The 19145-nt window shown below is 40.8% G+C and overlaps 1 protein-coding gene across 2 annotated transcripts; it reads left to right on the forward strand.

Annotated features, from left to right (window-relative positions):
* Positions 1-1035: 1035 nt before the first annotated feature.
* On the forward strand, positions 1036-17885 carry diras1b (DIRAS family, GTP-binding RAS-like 1b). Of its 2 annotated transcripts, none has more exons than XM_026338967.1 (3): positions 1036-1102; positions 10953-11294; positions 11596-17885. In XM_026338967.1, exons 2-3 carry the CDS (start codon positions 10986-10988, stop codon positions 11881-11883), a joined length of 597 nt encoding a protein of 198 aa, XP_026194752.1. In that variant the 5' UTR covers positions 1036-1102; positions 10953-10985; the 3' UTR covers positions 11884-17885. The 2 variants fall into 2 exon arrangements, with proteins under 2 accessions (XP_026194752.1, XP_026194751.1); XM_026338966.1 differs by lacking the exon at positions 1036-1102 and adding an exon at positions 2218-2349.
* The last annotated feature ends 1260 nt before the right edge of the window (positions 17886-19145 follow it).

Here is a 19145-nt window from a genome sequence, read left to right on the forward strand (position 1 = left end):
CTAATTTTCTGAATGTACTTTATTATTAATATTAGTATTAGTAGTAGTTATTTTTGTTGTTTTATTTAGGATGTTTTTTACATGAAAATAATTTATGACATGGAATAAAAGCTGAAAATTGTTTTTGTGACCAGTAGTTTGCAGATGTAATATAGATTACGAGATACAATTAAGGTTAATGCTGAATTTAGTATTAGTTGTGTATCATAAAATGTTTTTAAAATACTAACACACTTTTTTTTCTCCTGCAGTACATATACACTTAATCTTTTGATCTGTTAGCCTCAACCACAGTTATGTCATTCAGAGGACCTAACCACCCACACTTTAATTTGTGTTTGCCTCTGTATTCACGCTTCAGGAACTCTTAATGGGAGGCCTTTTGTGTTCGTGCACTAGATGTAATAGAAGAGAAATGGTGGACAGAGTCAGTGTGATTGCCACATACTGCCACAGGGAGAGAAAGGCACCCATCTGGAAATGGCTGCTGAGAAGATGTGGCTGTTTGGTGTTAGTATTTGTATCCCATCAACCAACCAGTGGTCCACGTGTTATTGATTTAGCAGAAATGGGACAGAAACCAATAACTGCACCGTGTTGCAGTGTGGTTTGACCCAAGTCTCTAGTGAATGTGTGGCCTGTAATGACAGAGCAGCAAATGAAAAACACGTCCCATATACAGAAACTTTTAAGTGGATTTTTTTCTCCTTTTTTTCAAGTTATTCCAAAGTATTTTCATTTAAAAGTAAAAAAAAATCCAATATTTCTGATTGCTGTAGACAGTGACATGAATATGAGGTATCCACCCCCACAGCCAATACTATGGTTTAAATCAAACCTTTAAGTCTTTCTTTAACAGTGACTCTTTTTCGTCCCCTGTTTAATGTGGTTTTCCGTCTGCAGGTGCTCTCATAGTCTTTTGTTCTAGCCAAGCCCTGCACAGTCCTGCTCCACTGAGATCTTCTGTTCATTATCCTCCAAACTAATCAATGCTGCTTGTAATCACCGTGTCTGCCTGTGTGACCGCCACCATCCCCTCTCTGCAGTTCCTCAGCTCATCGACAGAGGAGGACAAACACAAAGATGTGTGGATGGAGAGTTGGTGAGTCATACACTGAGACCGTCACGTAGCCTACAGACAAACAGCTCAAAACAAGGCTTGGTCTGACTCGGCCATGGGCCTTTGTAGCACCAGAGATCTGCTTATTCACATTTTCTACTGATTTCAACTGAATTAGATGATTTTCTTTTCATTTCTTCCAACATGAGTGTTTATTCCTGTCTCATCATACTGAGCTGGTATTCTTGCTGTTTCACTTGTCAATATTTTCTCTTTACATTACATGTTGTTATTTGTGGTACAGTATTATGTTGTGTATGCTATGGAAACTGTGCACACTGCCGCACTGACGTGTTTGGGGGCTCTCCATGGTGCTGGGGCATCCTGAAAGACAACGAGTTCACTGTCCATGGTGCTGATCCAGGATCAGACCATCACAGAGGTGATTCATACTAATCCAGTAAAGAATGGCATCTTGTTTCCACTATTACAAGATAAAATTGCGTTGTCTGTGTATAAACATACATTTTAAACGTACTTTAGTTGCATCTTTGCAAAATGTAAGATTAATACTCGTCTAACTAAAGATTACAGCAGCTGTGGTTGTAGTTTTACCTCTTTCTGCAGCTCTGGGCCAAAGTGAAATTAGCATAAATCTCCTCTGACAACACTTGGCTGTGGCTGAAACATTGACAGAATCATTTGGAAATTAAATTGGACTCTTCCTGGGTTACATTTTTGACCATTCATTTAATTTCATCAGTTAAACTACTGTGATTTGTCGCTCGGGGGTCTGTCAATGCTTTTGCACCCAGATTTCTTAGATATTATATATTGCGTTTGCTTAAATTATGAGTCAACATTAACGTTTGGATTAGTTACAATATTCACTTTCCTATTATTTCTGCCAGTTCTTTCTCTAATGTGGCCTCAACTTGTGGTCACATTCCCCCAGTTACATTCATCAAGGACATAAAAGAGACTTCTTCAGTGGAAGTCTGTTTTAAATAGCTTTTTTTTCCTGGCACCGAACCACTAGGAAGTGTATGAACTGAAAGAAAATCAAGTGTGGACAGAAAAGGGAGAGGGCATAGCACCTCCCACGTCCTATCTGCTAGAGAGAGAGAGAGAAAGAGAGAGAGAGAGAGAGTCTGCCGTGGTGGTGTTGGAAATCGGACGACATGAGCTCTACATGAACCGCGTAAAATGCTTTAAGACGCTTTCGGCGTTTGTCTTTTATCCGTCTAAACCAAGGACGACCCTGAAGCGGAGCTGTACTTCACGACCAGGTACGGAGATGCTGCACATCTCCTCATCTTACATGGAGGTTTGATGTTGGTATTCAGTGGCGTACCCGCGGTCCTTCTGCCTGGCTCACTGTTGTGCGCGCACGATCCCTGCCGTTCACGGCCAGCAACGGGATGACAAATCTCATTTTCGTTTTTTCCCATCCCGTTCCCGTTATGTTAAACGCATCCACGCCGTTTGTTAACCGATCGTGTGTGTTGTATGTAGCATATGCCCGCACAGCCATATTGGCAGTCAGCAGGAGAGGGGGGGAGAGAGAGAGGGCAGAGATATGAGGGTGATGGGATTATCATATTGCTTTGAGGAGTAAAGGGAGGTGGAGGAAGGGGAGAGGAGGGGGGGAGGAAGGGGTCGCTGCGACTGCGAAATGATGGCACCGCTGCGAGATGGCGATCCTCTGGTATTTATGAATGAACCAAGCGGAGTAGGGTGGTCTGTAATGGCGTTGCGCACCAATCTGCGGATCGCCGGCAAACCCTCTCCTGCCACCCCTTCCTGACTATATCCGAGGCCGAGATGCACGGCAACATTAGACTATACACTAATAATGACGCCAGCGTGACGCATAAAGCCCGATTTCTGTGGCAAATGTCATGGTTAATCCTCCATCTGGATCTGTGTTCCTCCGTGCCTCCTCCTCCTCCTCAGTGCCTGATTGTGCTGTTTGTTGTGGGTCTCATGGATATAGAGAGGAGAGTCATCATGACACGCAAAAGGAGTTGTGAATCATTTAGGCCTTTTATGTGTGTGTGTGTGTGTGTGTGTGTGTGTGTGTGTGTGTGCATATGTATGGGACTCAACTTCCTGTATGCATTGAGCACCGTCAGTCATGGGTGTGTGTGTGGGTTGCAGGGTTTGAGAGAGAGGGGAAAGATGCTATATGACAGTAAATCCTATGATTAAGCTTTAGAGTGGGTTGAGAGTAGCACAAAGATGCACAGTGTATTAAAGTGTGCTGGCCGAGGATGGGGGGGATAAGTGGACGTGTGGGGACGTGTCAACGTTCTGCCTAGCTGTCTTGAATGGCCACAGTACAGTTGCATAAGAATATTTCACCGTGCAGGGCAGGACAAAGAAATGACTCAATGTGTGATAACAAGGAAAAACACAGACAGAAGAAAATGATGCAGCGATGGCAGTGACACTTCTGGTGATGTTGGAAAACAGTATAAAGCATAATGGTGATTTGGATGGTATTTTTATGTCACCAAGGCTCATCAAAAGCACACTAAACAAGACCATATGAGATTACTGAGGCAGGATGGGCAGATGCTGAGAAAGATGTGAATTCTGTTGGGGAACGTCGTCTGAATGTTTATGTCTGAACTTGTTTGTAGTTATTATGTTGAGGCCACAACACACTGGAAGCAGAGGTTTGGATTTCAGAGAGAGATTTCAATTATTATTATTATTATTAGTAGTATTATTATTATTACATTTAAGATCTAACAGGCTTCTTGCAGTGTTACCCAGATTATTGCTTTCTGACAGTGTCATACTTATGAATAATACAGTTTTGTATTTGTATTATCATGTAACACTTATCAGAACCAGCTATTGGAAACTGTTCAAAAGCAAATGTAGGACTGTAAAACGCAACAGGAATAATTAAGTGAGACCGTCACCTACAGACAAACAGCTCGAAACAACAGCAACATTTCTTCATGGTTTGTAGTCCATCCGTGTTGTTGTTGTGTTGGGTGGATTTCATGTATCAGTAAAAATGCACAAAGTTGAACCTCTTTGTTGTTTAGGAAGAACATGCATTCCTAAAGAACTGAATGAATAATAGCAAAGTATTTAACATAATTTACGCTGTGATGCAGGAGTCATTTGAGCTCCATGTGCTTTATGCATTTGTGGGTACTTTTCTTTTACACCTCCGACTGCAGGTGGAGCAGCCATATTTTGAAGCAGATGGTAAAGAGATTTGCTAAAAGAGGTTTGCCTAATCAGGTTCTCGTTTTTTGTCCATGCCTCAGTGTGTTTTTGTGCCAGTATTTGTGGTTTTGTACTTTTTGCTGAACATTCAGGTTGCTTTAAAGTTTTAACATTGTGAGCATTACTTTTAACCTGGAGTCACATGTAGTTACACATAATTTTAATAATGATATGTCACTATAATAACATCAAACAAAAATAGAAGTGTGAGTGTGGGATTGTGAAGCTTGAGTTAAAGTGGCAGCAGAGGTCTAATATTATTTGTATCTTTTTATTGATCTAGATAGTAAATAATTTCCTCATCATGATATTAAAGTATGGCTACATAACCCTAGTCAGGTGTACCATCACTGCTGAGTTATTTATACATATATATATAGATATAGTGCATAATATCAGCTTTAATAATAGAACAGATCAATGCTAAAGTATTTTAGTGGTTCTCATTGCATCAGCTCTTTTGAAAGGTCCATACAGTCTTCATTATGCATGGCATTAGGCAGGATTTTCTTGATCTTTTGCATATCTAATTACAGACTACGATGGCTGTTCTGGTCAATTATGCACAATGTGACCTGCATAAATGACATTTTGCGTCATTTGATGTAAAATGCCATCAACCTTTAAAACTTGTTTTAAGAAATTAGGAAAACTGAGAAAAAAATCAAAGTATTTTATGGTTAGAGATGACAACACGCTAACGTCACTCTCTTATAATCTGTATTTCCTCGTGAGAGCATCATTAGCAGTTATGAGTAGAATTCCCTCTTGTTTCAGCTTTTAACCATCTGTGGTGCTATCAGACCTGGATCAACTGGTATTATGAAAAAAGCTGCGCCTGGTTGATTTATCCTGTGGAAACCAGTGGAGTCAATCCAAAGCTACCAACCCTGTCACCATCTGTCACTGCAGGCATGCTTCTGCAACACACTCCACCAGCCTGTAATTAGTGCCTCTGTCAGGTTGGGGCCTTCACAGCTTCTAAGAATAGGCTTTTTGAAAAAATAAATACATTTGAATGCATTATGCTCACTTTAAAACAGATATTGACATGTTATCATCGCTGAAATCTGTATTTTTCCGTTGCTAGGTGCCTGTGTGTTTCCTGATTGTCAGACTGAGGTATTAGCAAGGTCTTACAGGGAGGCCAGATGAAGCAACACGGGGTTCCCGAGATCAAGCTAATAATACTAAACTAATACACAGTCACAGAGTACCTACGTGAACTGGATTACATCCAGTTCAATGCAAAACTGCTGCATCGAATCAGCATGATTGAGATTACAGTGTTTGATGGAGGCACAAGAGGAAAATGTTTCCTCTTAGGCTCAATAAAACCCTGTGTTTCATTTTTATTCATTATGAATTATTTGCAAGTAAAGGGAGGCTTATTGACAAATACTTTACTGCACACAGCAAGGTTGGATCACATCCTACAGAGAAAAGTATCTTGCTGCTAATTATGGATAAAAGACATTTATAACTGGAAGTCACTGGAAGTGGTTAAAATCATTCTCTTTATAACTCTCGTTAGATTAACCAGCGTCTCAATAGACAAACCTTTCAACATAGGCTAAACAACTGATTTTGCCTGGAATAGATATGATTTCCATAAGATATGGTGTGAGGGGTCAGCACTATGCTGTTGATGTAGTTCAGATGTCTACAATTAACTGCAATGTTTGTGGTTCATATGCAGCTAGGGATGTCCATCCATCCATCTCTTCCTTGCTTCCTGTCATTGCTCTACTGGTGCTATCTAATAAAGCAGGAATGAAAAATTAAAATGAACTAAAAGGTGTGAGATTCTCACCAAAATGACAGTTTGCAACACTTCACGTTAAGCTGAATGTGAAAACTGCAGTTTTTGTGATAAAAACCTCACAACTTATAAATATCAGGTTTTCAGGAACGAGAAACTTTTCTGTGACTGGATGGTGATAGTGTAACTTTGTAGGTTTGTCTATTATTTTTAATGAAATATAGTCGGAGAAATTCATCATGTTAGTTGATGTCTAGATCCAGCATGTCAGCAAATGCTCTGTAATACTGAACATGATGATTAAAACTGCATCATATCTCAAACAATATCCTAATAAAAAGTCTTAATGGGAGACATAATCAGTCAGACATAAGAGATGGAGCATCTTCTTAAATTATTATTATTTGTGTGACTGGATTTACTAGTATTTATGCCACTGTTGATGTCTGTGCAGGCTGAGTCAAAGGGAAATGTGCATTGAGAGCTACATGTAGTCTTGCAGGGAGTCTCACTGCTGGTACCTTAAGTCCTGGGAATTAGGTCAATATGAGGCAAGCTAGGAGCACAGGGAAGGTTAAGCTCAATGATTAGGTACTAAGCTAAGACCACAGTGCTGCAATCTCTTGTACAGCCCAACACACACACTCCATTCATAAACAGTGATGTACTCTCACTCACAGTATAGATTGACACTGATGAGAAGCATTCAGTCTCACACACCTTTAAACCAGACACATACGTGTGATGTCTATATGAATATATACATTTAGATTCATTATATTGAATTTACAGCTCTTTATGTTTCCATAGAAACACAAAACCAGTCCAGGAATCACACCACAATGTGAGAAGATTAGTTATTCTGAAGGATGCTGAACATATTTTATAGCTCTAATGGATAGGACAGGAATGTTTCCTTTCTTTGCGTCATCCCCCTCCAATAGACACACTGAGTGGGGCAGAAAGAAAAATACAAAAGTCTGTGTTCATAAAGCTAGAATTAACTCCAAGCACACGAGAGGTGTTTTCTGTGGACTTTCTACCTGTGTATTTTTTAAGCAGGTGTCAATGCAGCAAAGCAGCGCCGTGACTGAACGTGTGAGACCGAAACAAAATGTTTAAATTGAACCTACAGTCTGCTCCAACCTAATGAAAACACCCAGGTCTAAAAATTGTCTCTCGCTTAGAAAACGCAGATTCATTCCTGTGGTAAAACACACAGACACTCGAAAAGCCGGAGCTGATGTGTGCACAGAGAACAGGGACTCTTCTGCTCGACTGCACAGACACAAACACGCATCTCAAACACACACACATGCTCAAACATTATCTGACAGTCTGGCAGCTAAAATAAATGTGCTGGTTTCAGACATTGTGATGAGCTTGAATGTGAGTGTGTGTGTGCTTTGTGTGTGTGTGCACGACTGTGGCTAGCAGAGAGCTAAATATTTCAGAGTAACTTTGAGCCGAAAATCGCCAAATAGCCGTATAGTGACAGCATTCCAGTATCCAAGGCTTGATTAAAACCCTTTCTCCACAAGATACCATGGGACCGCTTTGTGGGTGTCTATTTAATCACGCTCTTGATCTGTTGAATGGCATTGTGTTTGATGTTGGTTAATGCGCTTCCTTTGTGCCGCCGCGTAAGTGGCTCTCTTGAGGGAAATTATGTGCATATTTTCACTAAAGGTGACATTTCCTTGCTCGCTCTGTGAAATAAACGAGTGGAGAAGGCTGTGTCACATCTATTTTCTGACCGAGAGGAGAGGAGGCCTGTTTGGTCTGTGCCAATGCTATCTGCTAATGGAGTTTGGCTGCACTTCCACAGATGCATTTATAGTATACCATTAATTCATTAAGGAACTGCAGTCCTCTCATTTCAAATAAAACAGGAGAAGTGAAAGGGGAAAGGGAGAGAGACAGCTTGCATTTGGGAGGTGTGTCATTAATCTCAAAGGCCTGTTGTCAAGGACAAATGGTGAAAGAGCGAACGTACAGTGAGTGTGTATGTGTGTGCGTTTGTCTGCTTTTATGTGTATGTGTGTCACTGTGAGGTTGCACCTGTGTGTTCAGTTATAGCTGCTGACAGTGGGGAGGGAAACAGCTAATTTTAGTGCAGGTGAAGGAAGGGAGGGAGTGGTGGAAGGTTTTGATGAACAGGATCGTTGTTGCAGAGCTGAAATCCCCATCCAAAAAACCCGATAGGCACCAAGCAAGGCAGGATGAGAGACAAACGCCATCGATCAAAACCACAGCCTTAGTTTATTGATCAAACAGCATGGAGACCTGGGGAGCGAGAGCGCAGGAGACGGAGGAGGAACAACGAGGGAAGCAAACAAAAAACAAAACAAAGATTCATTAATTAAGGCAAAAGGCGGATTATAAGGGATGATGACAAGGATAAAATAAAAATAATAGGTGTGAACAACAGGAGGGTAAGGTGGTAAATCACTTTAAGAGGACACGCTGAATTATTACCAGTTTAAATTCTTTCAATGCAGATCTTAAGTCAGACAGGATAACCTTTCTCTTTAGCAAATTTTAATTTGGAAGAGAAAATAAAGACAAACATTTCAGCAAATACAAATCAACATTAACATTTCTAGACACCAACTTTGCCTCTAGACTATTTGGTGTTAAACATGTAGTGTAGAGTAGGTTTTATCAGAATCTTTTTGGTGATAATACTGATTAGTGGTGGGGATAATTCCCTGTGGGTTGATTACTACAAACACCACCTTTCACATACACTCACCTCAGTCAATTGTCAGTATAAAATTCATTATCATATCAGCTTTAAAGAATGCAGTGTTATCATAACCCAACGATGACCATAACTATAAAAGTAAGATGCAAGCTTTAAGAACAAAACAGTAAGTGCATTGTTGGTGCATAGGCCACTGTGTTTGTGAGTGTGTGCGTGTTTGTTCCTGTCTGACATACAGTAAGCCTAAGCAGAAATCACTGTGTGCAGCTCTGGCAGCTCAGACCGCAGTTCTTCAGAGTGACTGAAAGCCTCATTAAAGCCAAGAATCTGAGGCAACGCAGATGAGCATTGTTTCTAGCAAGTTTGAATCTAGTGACATTTTTGACAGTTTTTCCTCTTCGTCATGTTTCTTATTATAACTGAGAGGTTTAACTGACTTAGTTTTGCACAGTTTCTTTCATTTTCACAGCCTTAAAGACAATCTGTCATGATTTAAAAGAGAAATACTTCAATACTGACTTGAAGCTTTTTTGACAAGAAGAATTTAAGTTTCAATCACACTAAATAATCTCATTGTCTGCAATTTAGACCATTTACAGCACAGCATGCCTCACTATCTCCAAAAAAGGAGGTGGACTGTATCATCATCCTAAATCACCAGAGAACCATTGAAAACTCTCTGCAGTTAACAGCCTGCAGGTGGAGGAGCAGAAGATGCCGGCTCACCAGCAGATTAAACTGTGGCTGTGTGCTCAGCATGGATATAAAAGACTCGTATACTCTATGTCACCATACTTACAGCTATAGATTGACCATAAAACTCAAGAGGCACTCCCCAAATCCCTATTTATTTTGAACTCCTTGACTGATATTATCTAGAAGCTGGCAATGCAATTACAGGGCCCCCACCATCAATAGTAAGTTCCAGTAGTGCAAGCATGACAGAAATCCCCTTATTCCATCTAGTATTGATGTCAATTTACTGTTTCATTACAGCTGGAGCTTAGAGAGCACCATGCGATCACAACTGAGAGAGTATCTTATTATGGGACCTTAAAGTAAGTTTAGAGCCACAGCAGATAAATAATGCAACAGATACAATACGCAATCATGCACAGACGCTCAGCAGACACACAAGCACTTAGAAAGATGGCAATAGATTAGGTGTGAGGACATTTTTCAAATGCATATGCATGAGTTGCAGCTGGTAATACTGGAAGTTAAGATTTGTGGAGTCTTTCAGTGTGCAGTGGGCTGCAGCTGACTACGAACCAGAGATACAAAATCAAATTATTTATTTTTATCTTTTTGTTAGTTTTCACTTACCAGTAGAAATATCTTTGAGGATGAATTTGACAGTTCTAGTTAAGTTTTTTTGTACTGAAGACAGCAATGATACAATCACACATCCATCAAATACAGACAAACATCACTGTAGTTTTCATTTGGAGTCTTGTTTCGGGCCAACTGGTGGCCACCTGTATTTTACGTAGCTCTGTTTTGATCCCTATTAACTCCTGAGGGAAATATCTGGTTCAAAAGCTAGGTGCTGCTGCTGCTGCTGTTGAAAACAAAGCCGTGAAAGCAGTGACACTGGATCAAAATAATACTGTTTTGGAGTGTAATGTCAAAACACTGAGCTGGAAGATGCTTAAAATCTGAAGCTGATGCTGTCTTGTTTTGTTAGAGAGGGGTTGATTCAGCTCTGTAGTCATTTTTAAAGTCATCATTTCACATTTGTTGTATTGAATCCTACTGTATTATGCATGAGTTCATTTAATTGTGTCCAACCCCTAAAGTCTTAGAGATGATTGCAGTTGCTTAAGTTGATGAATGAGAAAACGCTGTGATGTTTTTGGGTTGAAACTGAGAAACTGTTACTCTTTGAATGATATTGATTAGGGAAATGTCTACGTCAGGTGAAACACTTGGAGCTTCACCAAACTCGTCCTCTCTAATTTGTACTCTGGCTCACAGTCAGACCACGAGGACATTTTGCACCCACTGGACTGAGGTTGAGGTCCCTCCAACACTTCCCCTTCCTTTTCCTCTGTCTGCTTTGTATCTGCTGCTTCTTTACTGCACATTTGCTGAAATAATCCTCTTCTCCTGCTCTACACCTCCCCTTCCTCTCACCATCCCTCCTCCCCATGCTCCCATCCTCAACACCTTAGGTCTAACACTGTCTAAAGCCTGAGGGGGGCAGAATGCCAGAGCAGAGCAACGACTATCGTGTGGTGGTGTTCGGGGCAGGTGGAGTGGGGAAAAGCTCCCTGGTCCTGCGCTTTGTGAAGGGCACATTCAGGGACACCTACATCCCCACAGTGGAGGACACCTACCGCCAGGTGATCAGCTGTGATAAGAGCGTGTGCACCCTCCAGATCACAGACACCACAGGGAGTCACCAGTTCCCGGCCATGCAGCGCCTGTCTATCTCTAAAGGCCACGCCTTCATCCTGGTTTACTCCATCACGAGCAAACAGTCCCTGGAGGAGCTCAAACCCATTTACCAACAGGTGGGGAGTGTACCAATGTTTTTTCAGTGACAGTGTGTAATTTAAACAGGGGGGAGGGGGTTATATTTGAGTGTATGAGTGCACTGTATGTATGTGTGCTTTATGTATGCAGGCCTACTCCTGGTTTACTCATTTCGTATCTGCTTGTTCTTATAATATGTGACTGTATGCACTCTTGTTTCATTTGAGAAGGATAAGATACAATTACATCATGCATTATAAAAATAAGAAGGAAAAAGTGTGACTGCCATGTGTCTTCACAAATGCAGCAGCAATTTCTTATTTTCCTTCCCTACTGCAGGTCTTGGCCATAAAGGGCAACGTCGAAGCTATCCCCATCATGCTCGTAGGCAACAAGAGTGATGAGACCCAGCGGGAGGTGGAGACCAAGGACGGGGAGGCTCAGGCTAACCAGTGGAAGTGCGCCTTCATGGAGACGTCGGCCAAGACCAACCACAACGTAACAGAGCTCTTTCAGGAGCTCCTCAACCTGGACAAGAAGAGGAACATGAGCCTCAACATTGACGGCAAGCGCTCTGGGAAGCAGTCCCGCGCTGAGAGACTGAAGGGCAAGTGCAGCGTGATGTAAATCCAGCAGAGAAGGAGAGGGGACGTAGAGGCGAGAGAGGTGGAGGAAATACAGAGAAAAGAAAGGAGAGGAAAGAAGACAAGAGAGAGAGGGAGACTCACTAAATGTGTCACTCAGAGTGTAACATCTGGAAGGCAACAGGAGTCTCATCATCCATCATCATCCTCCTCGGTTTGACCGGTGAATTCACAAACACAACACACAGGTAACACACAGGAAACATCAATGTGCATACTTCTAAAAGGAGAGATGAGGAGGGGGCTGGCGCGAGACATTGAGAGGCAAATCAAAACCAAGAAATGTTTGTCACAGATGGAAACCGGTGGACGTCGGCCATGGTCGGAAACAGTGTGGGCGTGGACTTTTGCATCATCCAAGTGCCGTAATCTCTGGCTGAGGAGCTTTTCATCTAACCTGGAATGCAGCAAAGACCACAGACTGCAGAAATGCATGAAAAAGACAGAAAGTTTCTGACTTACACAAATCATTTAGTTGCCTCTCTCACCTCTACACCCACCCCTCCCTCCCTGCTCAAGTCCCACCGAAACACCTCCTGATCATCCCAGCACCCTCATCCTTTGCAACCCCACTATAATAGCAACTATAGAGAAACAAAATGTATGCGTAACAGAGTCAACAAAGTTAGTTAAGTTCACTCTTCTGGTAGAAACACTGTTTTAGGAGACTGACGTGTCAGTCATGCTAGTAAACACAGATCTCAAAAGTTTAAGACTACTAGCATGAACAACTGCAACAAAACAAGATACATCCCAGAGCCACGTGTCAGGACTCTGATGTATATAAACATGGAATATATAGATGTATTCCTTCTTATCTGCACATGCCCTGCCCCAACTAGTATATTAGTCTCACAAATAGGGTGATGTTTAAAGCATTAAAACCTAAATGTGAGGACAAATTCACCCACGCTGTCATTCAAATCCTTCCTCCTGACAGATAAAAAAAGACTCTTACCGTCATCGAGCTGTCATTATATCAAAAACTCTGCAGTGACAGGGCATGCACACATGCTACTGAGAAAACGCAACAATCCTTTTAAGACTCTCATGTAGTTTAGGATAACTCTGGAGGAACGGGAACGGAAAAAAAATAGGAAACAGAAATACAAGTCTGCCTTGAGGATGATACACTGGGATAATCATTGCCAAGCTGGTAAGATGAAAGCGAGCTGGGATTATTTTTTGTTCTAAGGTAGAGAATGTTTGCTTTGGCACTTTTTTATGTGAAGGTTTCTCTTTATTGCCTTTTTTTTCTTGTTCGTTTGCTTTAAGAAGCTCTTTAAATTGATGTAAAGTTGAAAAAAAAAAAAAAAAAACCTCCTTAAACAAAAAGCACACAGAGGGAAAAAAATAATAATAATAAGGGATGGATGTAGAATTTCTCCATGAATTATTCAGTGCAACCTGAATCTGTTTTCTCTTTGGTTGGTTTGGTCACATACACTCATCCAGGCATCAGTAAACAGGAAATGCAGTGAGTCACACACACACACGCACACACATACACACAGCATGCGCACAAAAGCAATCATGCAAGTGTCAAAAAAAAACTCAAACACATACACACACACACACACACACAGCGGTGATCGTATGATTAACACAGCTGTTGATGGATTACGTGAAAACAAACAGGGCTCACTCAGCCTAAATGCCCTCACATTGCACTTTATATCATTAAAAACATACACACAACTTTAATTTGTCATGTTTTCGCCTACTTTATATATTATTGATCTCTGCTTATGATAGAATATCCTGGAGCTATTGCTCTACGTCCAAAGTGCATGTATACACCTTATTTTTTTGTGTCATGCAGGAGCTCTGAATATTGTACACAGTGTACTGGACAGCCAAAAGCACAATACTTTTTTACCAACTATTTGTACATTTTTGTGTTTATTTTTTGTCTCTTCTTTTCTTTTTTTGTCTTCTGTGTGCGATTTCCATTGTTAACATTTAATCACCAAGTCCTGAACACGCAGGAACAATCTTACCATGATCATCGGTAGCTCTCAGTGTCAGTGTAGATGTAAAGTGTTTTATTTGTGCGGTACGTGGCACAATGAGGTTGTCGTCCTGCTGAACAGCAGGGTAACATGATGTGTGTAAATGTGACATAACCTCCACAAGATCGCAGGTCGAAGGAAACAGAGGACGTTCCGCTTATATGTCTATTTTTCTCCATCTCTCAGGCGGTTTTAACAACAATTTGTGTGGAGGATAATCTGCTCCTGTACTGTTAAACCCAAAGACACAGATGACTCCCCTTTTAACTGTGTGTCCAACTCTCTGGAAAAAACAAAAAAAAAAGAAAAAGCACAGCAATTGTTCTCGTCTGTCTCCTTCTCCGTCTTTATGTGTGCAGCAGAATTGACAACTGGGCACTTTAGGGTGACATTTTACTTGAAGACTTGCTTATTAATCAGCAACTCCTCATTTATAAGCACCATGTAAAATGTCCCTAATGTACTGTTCACATCCCCAAACCCACATAAAACCATTCCAACTGTGTAGCTATTGTAAATAAGCATATGCTAATTCAATGAAATGCCCACAGGCTTCAAGTAAGATGTTACCCATGTAAAGAAAAACTTAATAACCAGGAAATGTTGTTACAGTAGGAGGTTCAGTGTTGCTATGTACTGTAATATACAGCTTAATAATGATGCTGACGCTATATTGTATTTGACACGTCCACTCTTCAGATATATCAATCAGATATTGCAAAATGTGAATATGTAACTAAAGGTTCCACACCATGGCTGTTACTTTTTTATTTTGAAATCTGAATGAATCCATTGTTAGAATCGATGTGTTGTACTTTGCACTAATGTGAAGTCCTCCTAAACTCAAGAATCTGCATCGTAAACATACCCTTTACCTGTTAGATGCCAGGGATGCTCAATCGTACTCTTCTTTTTCTATTTCTGCATCCGTTTATATATTTTAGAAAGAAAATGTGCGACACATATCTGCTTTAAGTTGTGTTTTTAATAGTTTGTGTTTTTGGCTGCTAAGATGCCAGATGGATGGAGTTCAACCTACCTATAGTGTCCATCTGAAGCACTAAAGCTAAAAACAAAAGCGTGGAAATGATCTGTAACGACTATCAGACCCAGCTCTGGTCTGATCTGATGTGTAGCTCCTGGCAGAGATGTTGCACACGCTGCATATACTATATCAGCTTGACGCGTCTGGTTCGCTTCATGCAAATGCCAGATTGCGAGCGCATGTTTGTGCAATCTGTTGTTCTGCTGACGTCTACAGGAGACTGTCGTTGTTCATGTTCCTGCATGGAATATGATACAGCGGGGAAGGAAAAACAATGAGGCAGCGTGCGAGAGCAGTATGGACAACAAGCTGGAGCGAGGGAGGGGAGGGATCTGTGCTATTAATACAAATATTGTGAAAATATGGAGTGCAACTTGACTAGCTGTGGCCAGCATAGGATTCAAATGTGCTTGCATGTGAATAGACTGCGAGAAGCGAAGATGGCATGCACGGGGAGTACGCGAGTGTCCGTTGGGTTTTGTGTGCTGTGTGAGTGAAATGCTGGCATGAATCAGGATGGACACCTCTGCCCCCATCTTCTCATGGCTTGTCTCATCTCATTCATCAATGAAACATATTCACTGCTGCTGTGTGTTTGAGCACGCCTGTGTGTGTGTGTGTGTGTGCGTCCCTGTGCATCCATGTATGTGCGCAATCAGCCACATATTTGCATTCTTCACTCTGGCCTGCATGAGTGTGTGTGTGTGTGTGTGTGTGTGTGTGTGTGTGTGTGCGTGTGTGTGTGCTGCTGTTTTATGAAGTGTCTGTCAAATATTGGAAGCTTTCCTGTGGAGAATGCCTACACATTCAGCATGAGTCATCCCACACTGCTCAATATACAGTACACACACACACACACACACACACACACACACACACACACACACACACACACACACACTTCAGCTTATAAAACAGACATAGAGGCAAAATAGACACACTACATGCCCTCAATTAGACACACACACACACACACATTAGACTCACACAGGCCTTGTCAATGAAACCTCATTTTCTCACTCCCTGTTTTTTTGTTTTGTTGTTTTTTTCCTCTGCTCTGTTGAACATTCACCACTGTCAACACTGCTTTTCCATAAATCAGCTGTCCACCCCCAGAAATTCAGAGTTTCTTTCTAATTCATCTCTCACTTCCTTTTGTGTTTCTGCGTCACTTGCATTGAACATACTGAAGGCGGAACCTGCTCACATCTGATTGTAGATAGTTGTAAATACTGTTCAAAGGACTTCATATTTCAGAGATGAAAGCAGAGAGTGTGCGGAGTAAAGGAGGCTCTAGTGGGAAGGTGCCTGCACTTTCTTCTTATAGTCAAAACGACCAATCAGAAGCGACACAAAAAAGAGGAGAGCTACTTGATAACTTCGTGCCAGCTTCACAAACTGTCACGGAGTCGTTGACACTTTTGGTTTTTTCCAAAGTACGCTGTCAGTTTCTCTGCAGGGAAAACAACTAATTGACATGGAAATACAAAATATATGGAGACCCAAAGTGTTCAATAGTAGATGAATGGATAAGATTTAAAATGATTAGTCAAGTTACAGATGGAAGAGAGACAAAATATATAAAATAAACATGACTATACATTCACAAAGAATCCAGTAAATAGGAATTTTCAATAATTTTCTGCTTCACTGTTTTATTTTTCCCTAAACTTTAAGGAATTTATGTCATAATAACACTTTTATTAGCAACCTTTGTCCTTCAATCACTGCAAACAGGACAGAGCCACTCATGTGACTGAATATTTGCATAATCAAACCAAAGCAGCAGTCAGTAATGTAGCAGGAGATTGCCTGTTTATTTATTTAATGAAAATTTGGTTCTTTCAACAAACTGTCACTGGGGAAGACGACACTGTGAAAGAAAGTTTCAAAAATAGGATGTGGGAATCAAAATAGTTGGAATGAATGCAAACTTACTGCTATTGTGAAAAGAGCAATCATAACAAATTGATAATAACAATGCTGAGATGTGTTTTAAGAAAATGTTGGATTATTTCACGCTTTGGCTTTTAAATATAATCTAATGTTGAACACTTTGAGCTCCATAGAAGTCAATAGGTGGCACTTGTCCTGGTTTTAAGGATTAGGACCAGACTAGTTCCCCTCCGTTGTTTACCATGAGTGAGGAGGTAACAGGGTACTTAGTGATGATGCTGCTGAAGAGTCTCGTAGAACTGAGGACGCTTGGTTCACATGTGTTCTTCCATAGCAGGATAGGAAATGTAACCTTGTCACGCTGAAACACAGGGCGGTCAGTGGAACATGAATATCTCATTATCTCATTTCTACCAACGAGGGCTCGTTACAGTCCTGTCGAGTCGACCTTCATGCCAGAGGATCTGAAGAAAACCAGTACTGGATGACGTAAATATTATAATGACCCCCGTCGACCTCTCTGGCTCACGGTTTTTACACCCAGTTAGATTTTTTCAGATCCTCATGGGCTGTTTTTGGCAGATTGAAGGGCCTAAGATGGAGCATATAGACTTTGTTGGTGATTTAGTTCGGTACTATCCTGTCGCTCTGGCCCTCTGGCAATTCCTGCATGGTCCCTATTGGTGTTCCAGCCAGCATGAGAAAAAGGACACAAACTGTGAATCATCTTTGTATTTTTTAGATAAATTCCTCAGCAGCATTTATGGCTTCAGTTTTGCAAATGGTTTATCTTGTTTTTTGTAAATGATTCTCTTGTTTTGTCTCTTCTGTTGTCCTTCTGATTTTTTTTTATTTTTATTTGACTAATTATGATGTATAGATATTTATTCTAGCAATAGTCTTCCTATTAAGATATACTGTGCTGATGCATCCTCTGAATAACTGAAAATAACATATATAAATATATATATATACATAGATGATGATAATAATAATCAAATCTGCAAAATGATTTTCCTAATAAAATTGTGAACTGAGGAGTGTTTTGTCTTGTCTTTTTGATTTGTCACTTGTTTTTGAAGAACATTCCATATTACCATGTTAAGTGTGAATTGGTGTGTTAGCATGCCCCAGCAATACTGCAATATTAAAATAATCAGCAATGGAAATGTCACTTAACTATAAGTACCACAGTGTTATTAGCATATAGGTCTTAAAGGATCACAGCTAGAAGTACTCATTCAATGAAATACTGAGGTTTGATAGTAAAATTTCTCGACATAAACTTCTCAGGAACACCGATGGGATTCAATAAGTTTATTTTCCATTGAGGAAGGGAGCAAGCACTAGTATCTAACACATACAGCTCCTTTTTTATGATGATGATGAGATGTTTATCCATGAAAGGAACAAATGTCAGTGTGACATTGCAGTTATTAGTGAATGATTATTACTGACGCTGTAATATAGAGCTAGCTTTTTAGTGCTATAGTTGGCTGAGAGAGAGCCAACTTTACCGACATTATAGAGTGTTGGGTAGTTTAATCATATTTTATAAGTTCATTATATGTGTTAGCATGCTTAGCACAAACAGTCACACATGTAAAGATTCGGATTTCACAGTTTCCCACTCCCCTTTTCTCTCTCACTTGTCTCTGAAGTCTCTAACATCTGCTTGGGGATGCTTTGCCAGGTCCAGTTGCTATGGAGACAGTGTGACAGTGACGACAGTTGTCGCATCACAGAGCGGTACAACCCTGGTGGGAGCAGAGATGTGTTACGACAGACAGAGGTCTCCCAGGCTGCTGCTGGAGTGTACAACAATGCAGAAGGATGAAAACTCTCACCCCCAGGCCAGTGTGGCAACCCCTCTGCTGGATCTTAATGAGACAATCCTCTTGTGCACACGCGCACACAAACACACACTAGAAGTCTAGGAACATGTATTAGGTCATAGATGAACCCACACATGGCAGCTCAGAGCAGGCGTGGTTGGTTCATTCTCCTGGGGAGTCAGGAGAAAAGGTTTGTTGTTGGGATCCTGACCTGGATTAAAAATGGCAGTTTCATCATTTCCCCAGACACCGAGCTGGCATTTGCTAGCTTCCCAGTTTTAGATGATAATAAACTCGACAATTTGGGGTTTATTACTGTTCGTCAGACAAAACAATGTAAATCAGTATGAGAACTTGGGCTTGTAAGAATAATAAATCGTCAGGTTTCATTATTTTTCTGCCAAATCTATTGATAATGAAGGTGATTTAGTTGCAGCTTTGCAGCTCTCCAGGTGAA

Source organism: Anabas testudineus, chromosome 22 (assembly GCF_900324465.2).
Source record: "Anabas testudineus chromosome 22, fAnaTes1.2, whole genome shotgun sequence".
In the NCBI taxonomy this organism is placed as follows: Eukaryota; Metazoa; Chordata; class Actinopteri; order Anabantiformes; family Anabantidae; genus Anabas; species Anabas testudineus.

Excerpts from the sequence above, each read along its gene's own strand:
- diras1b (XM_026338967.1), top strand. The coding sequence starts at position 10,986 with ATGCCAGAGCAGAGCAACGACTATCGTGTGGTGGTGTTCGGGGCAGGT. Across the intron at positions 11,295-11,595 it reads TCAAACCCATTTACCAACAG|GTCTTGGCCATAAAGGGCAA; the intron begins GTGGGGAGTGTA and ends TCCCTACTGCAG.